The 2677-nt window shown below is 39.3% G+C and overlaps 1 protein-coding gene across 2 annotated transcripts in view; it reads left to right on the top strand.

Moving 5' to 3' along the window:
* The window catches only part of LOC106882104 (methionine synthase reductase), a 30757-nt gene that overhangs the window by 13564 nt on the left and 14516 nt on the right, over nt 1-2677 (top strand). Inside the window, exon 3 of one of the 2 annotated variants that reach the window (XM_014932662.2) lies at nt 2035-2185. The exons of the other annotated variant lie outside the window; for it this stretch is intronic. Within the exon in view, the coding sequence (XP_014788148.1) occupies nt 2035-2185 (151 nt within the window). The remainder of the gene's footprint in view (nt 1-2034; nt 2186-2677) is intronic. 2 annotated transcript variants of the gene reach the window in all.

Raw genomic sequence — 2677 nt, 5'->3', positions numbered from 1 at the left:
TATATATATATATATATATATATATATATATATAGGTTTAGTTCTACAAACAGAGTAAATAGAACTCAAAACACGAGTATATATTTTATATTTTTAGTCAGCATAAGTGTCAAAATGACTCGAGGGCAAAGGGTTTTGTGCATGTCACACTTACAAAAACTAGTTTGAGTCACTTTGTAGTGTCTGCCGATTAGATAGACAGACAGACAGGTGTGGTGTTTACATGTGTGTTTACATAGTTAGTTATACAATTAGATTCAAAAAGATAGCTTCTACATGGTCATTTGACCTGCTGGAAATAACAACCATATACCCTATACTTTTTTAATAAAAAGATGAATATAGTCATAGATACAATTACTAAAAAAGTGGCAGCATGGTCACTACTGAAAAACCTTTGGTCATAGGGCTGTTAAAACATGTCTGTCCTGCACCAAACAACAGCCAACCACACATATTCAGAGCGCAGAATAGCATGCTTGAATACATACACAAAAATGCAGATGACCATGATGATAGTTTAACAGACAACCAGTAGAACTGCCAGAACTTTGTATCTTGTGACCAGAACTATGTGCATTTATGGCTTAATATCTCTCAACAACCGAGTCCGCCTAACTCTAAATAAGTATCCATTCCATCCATACCCACCTGATCCTCTCATCTTTTCCCATCACCTTCGCTTTGTCTTAATCTTATATGCACATACACACACACACACCTGCATCAAACACTTCAACCAGTCCTTTCTCCTCACAGTTGTAACCCACTGAAATTACCTCCCTATCCACAATTATCCCGCAAACATTGACCAAAAATAGATATTCAAGCTGAATAATTAACCTCATCATCTCAGAGGAACTGTAAATCTAATGTACACTACCCCTTTCTTTTGACTAATTTGCATTACTGCTTGACAACAGATGTTGGTTTGTTTACATCCCTGTGATTTAGAAGTTTGGCTAAAGAAGATGATAGAATAAGTCAATAGAGATCAATCTCAATACTTAAAGATTTGTTTGACTCAATCCTTCAAGGCAGTGTCCCAGCATGACTGCAGACTAATGACTGAAATGAGTATATGAAACAACATCAAATAAACCAACTATAAATCCTTTCAGTGTTTTTAACCAGGGTCCATATAAGATTTTGTTATTAAAATTTATCACCAATACATTAGTTATACTTCTATCAATACACAAAATAGTGTAACAATTTTTTTACATGATTCCTTAATAATATTTAATTATAATAATAGAATAGGATTCTAAAATACTGAATGCCAATCTCCCAAAGTAGATGGGACACATGGAGATGGGAGAGAGCCAGGAAGACATGGGATGAAGTACTGAAGAAAGACCTTGGGATGCTGAACCTTTCAGGCGAGATGACAAAGGGTTGAGATACCTGGTGCCTTGTTGTGCTCAAGAAGACCCTTGTTAAGACCGATCCTGCTGGTGATGTAAAGTACTTGTGAGAGTGCCATGCAAAAGCACCCATGTGATACCACATAAAATCAACCATGCAGCGTCACGTAAAAGTACCTGTGTGGTGTCACATAAAAGGACTCAGCACACTCTGTAAAGTGGTTGGCATTAGGAAGGGCATCCAGCCATAGAAACCAAGCCAAATCAGGCTGGAACTTGGTGCAGCTCCCCAGCTTGGACAACAAACGTTAAATGATGAAGATGAATGGTTATGAGGGTCCAATCTGAATAAAATAGGAATCAAAAGGGTCCATCAGAAAAAAATGGTTGAGAACCACTGCTCTACATAGTTGCTTGACATGCTAAAAATAGCAGCCAGATATCCCTCAAATCACATTTTGTTGTCTTAGGAAAAAAGAGGAAGGATACATTGAACGAGTAAGTAGTCCTGGGTTAACATGAAAAATAAGTTGGTCCTGGCTGAATACCTTTAGTCATAGATCTGTTCAGTTAGGGGCTGACTAGGGGTTAAATAACAAGTGCAACTATAAAAACCACCAGCAGCACACAACCACTTAACTTTCTTATCACCATTCTATGTCTCCAGTTCAAGATTGAGGATGAAAGCAGTGTGGTTTTTGTCGTTTCCACCACAGGTGATGGAGATGTGCCTGACACAGCCGTGAGATTCCTGCGCAAACTGAAAAAAAAGTCCAAACAAGAAGAACACTTGAAACATCTGTCATACACAGTTCTTGGTGAGTACGTCATTTGTTGGTACTCTGAGTATTGTTTTAAACCACTTCCTTCAATACTATTCCTCCCCGCCCCAATCAAGGGGACTTTGTCTTGCAATTTACTTGGTGACCCCCTCTGGTGCTGGTGCCACATATAAAGCACCTGGTACACTCTGTAAATAAGCTGGCACTAGAAAGGGCATCCAGATGTAGAAACCATGCCAAAGCAGGTAATAGAGCTCAGCAGTCCTCTGGCTTGCCAGCCCCTCTCAAACCATCCAACCCATGCCAGCATGGAAAACGGACATTAAACGATGAGGTGGAGGAAGATCTTCATGTAGATAACTATAGCATCTGTCTCACCTAAAATCAATTTACTGTACTCTTTTCTCTCCTCTTTTCCTTTACTCCTGCCTCTTACCCTTCTCCCCCCCTCTCCTTACTTTGCACTCACCTCTCCCTTACACTGCTCTCTCCTCCCTCTTACTCTGCTCTCATCTTCCCTTCCTTCTT

This window comes from Octopus bimaculoides, chromosome 17 (assembly GCF_001194135.2).
Source record: "Octopus bimaculoides isolate UCB-OBI-ISO-001 chromosome 17, ASM119413v2, whole genome shotgun sequence".
Lineage (NCBI taxonomy): Eukaryota > Metazoa > Mollusca > Cephalopoda > Octopoda > Octopodidae > Octopus > Octopus bimaculoides.
Note: the sequence above shows the minus strand (reverse complement) of the source record. Positions and strands in the feature narration are given on the sequence as shown.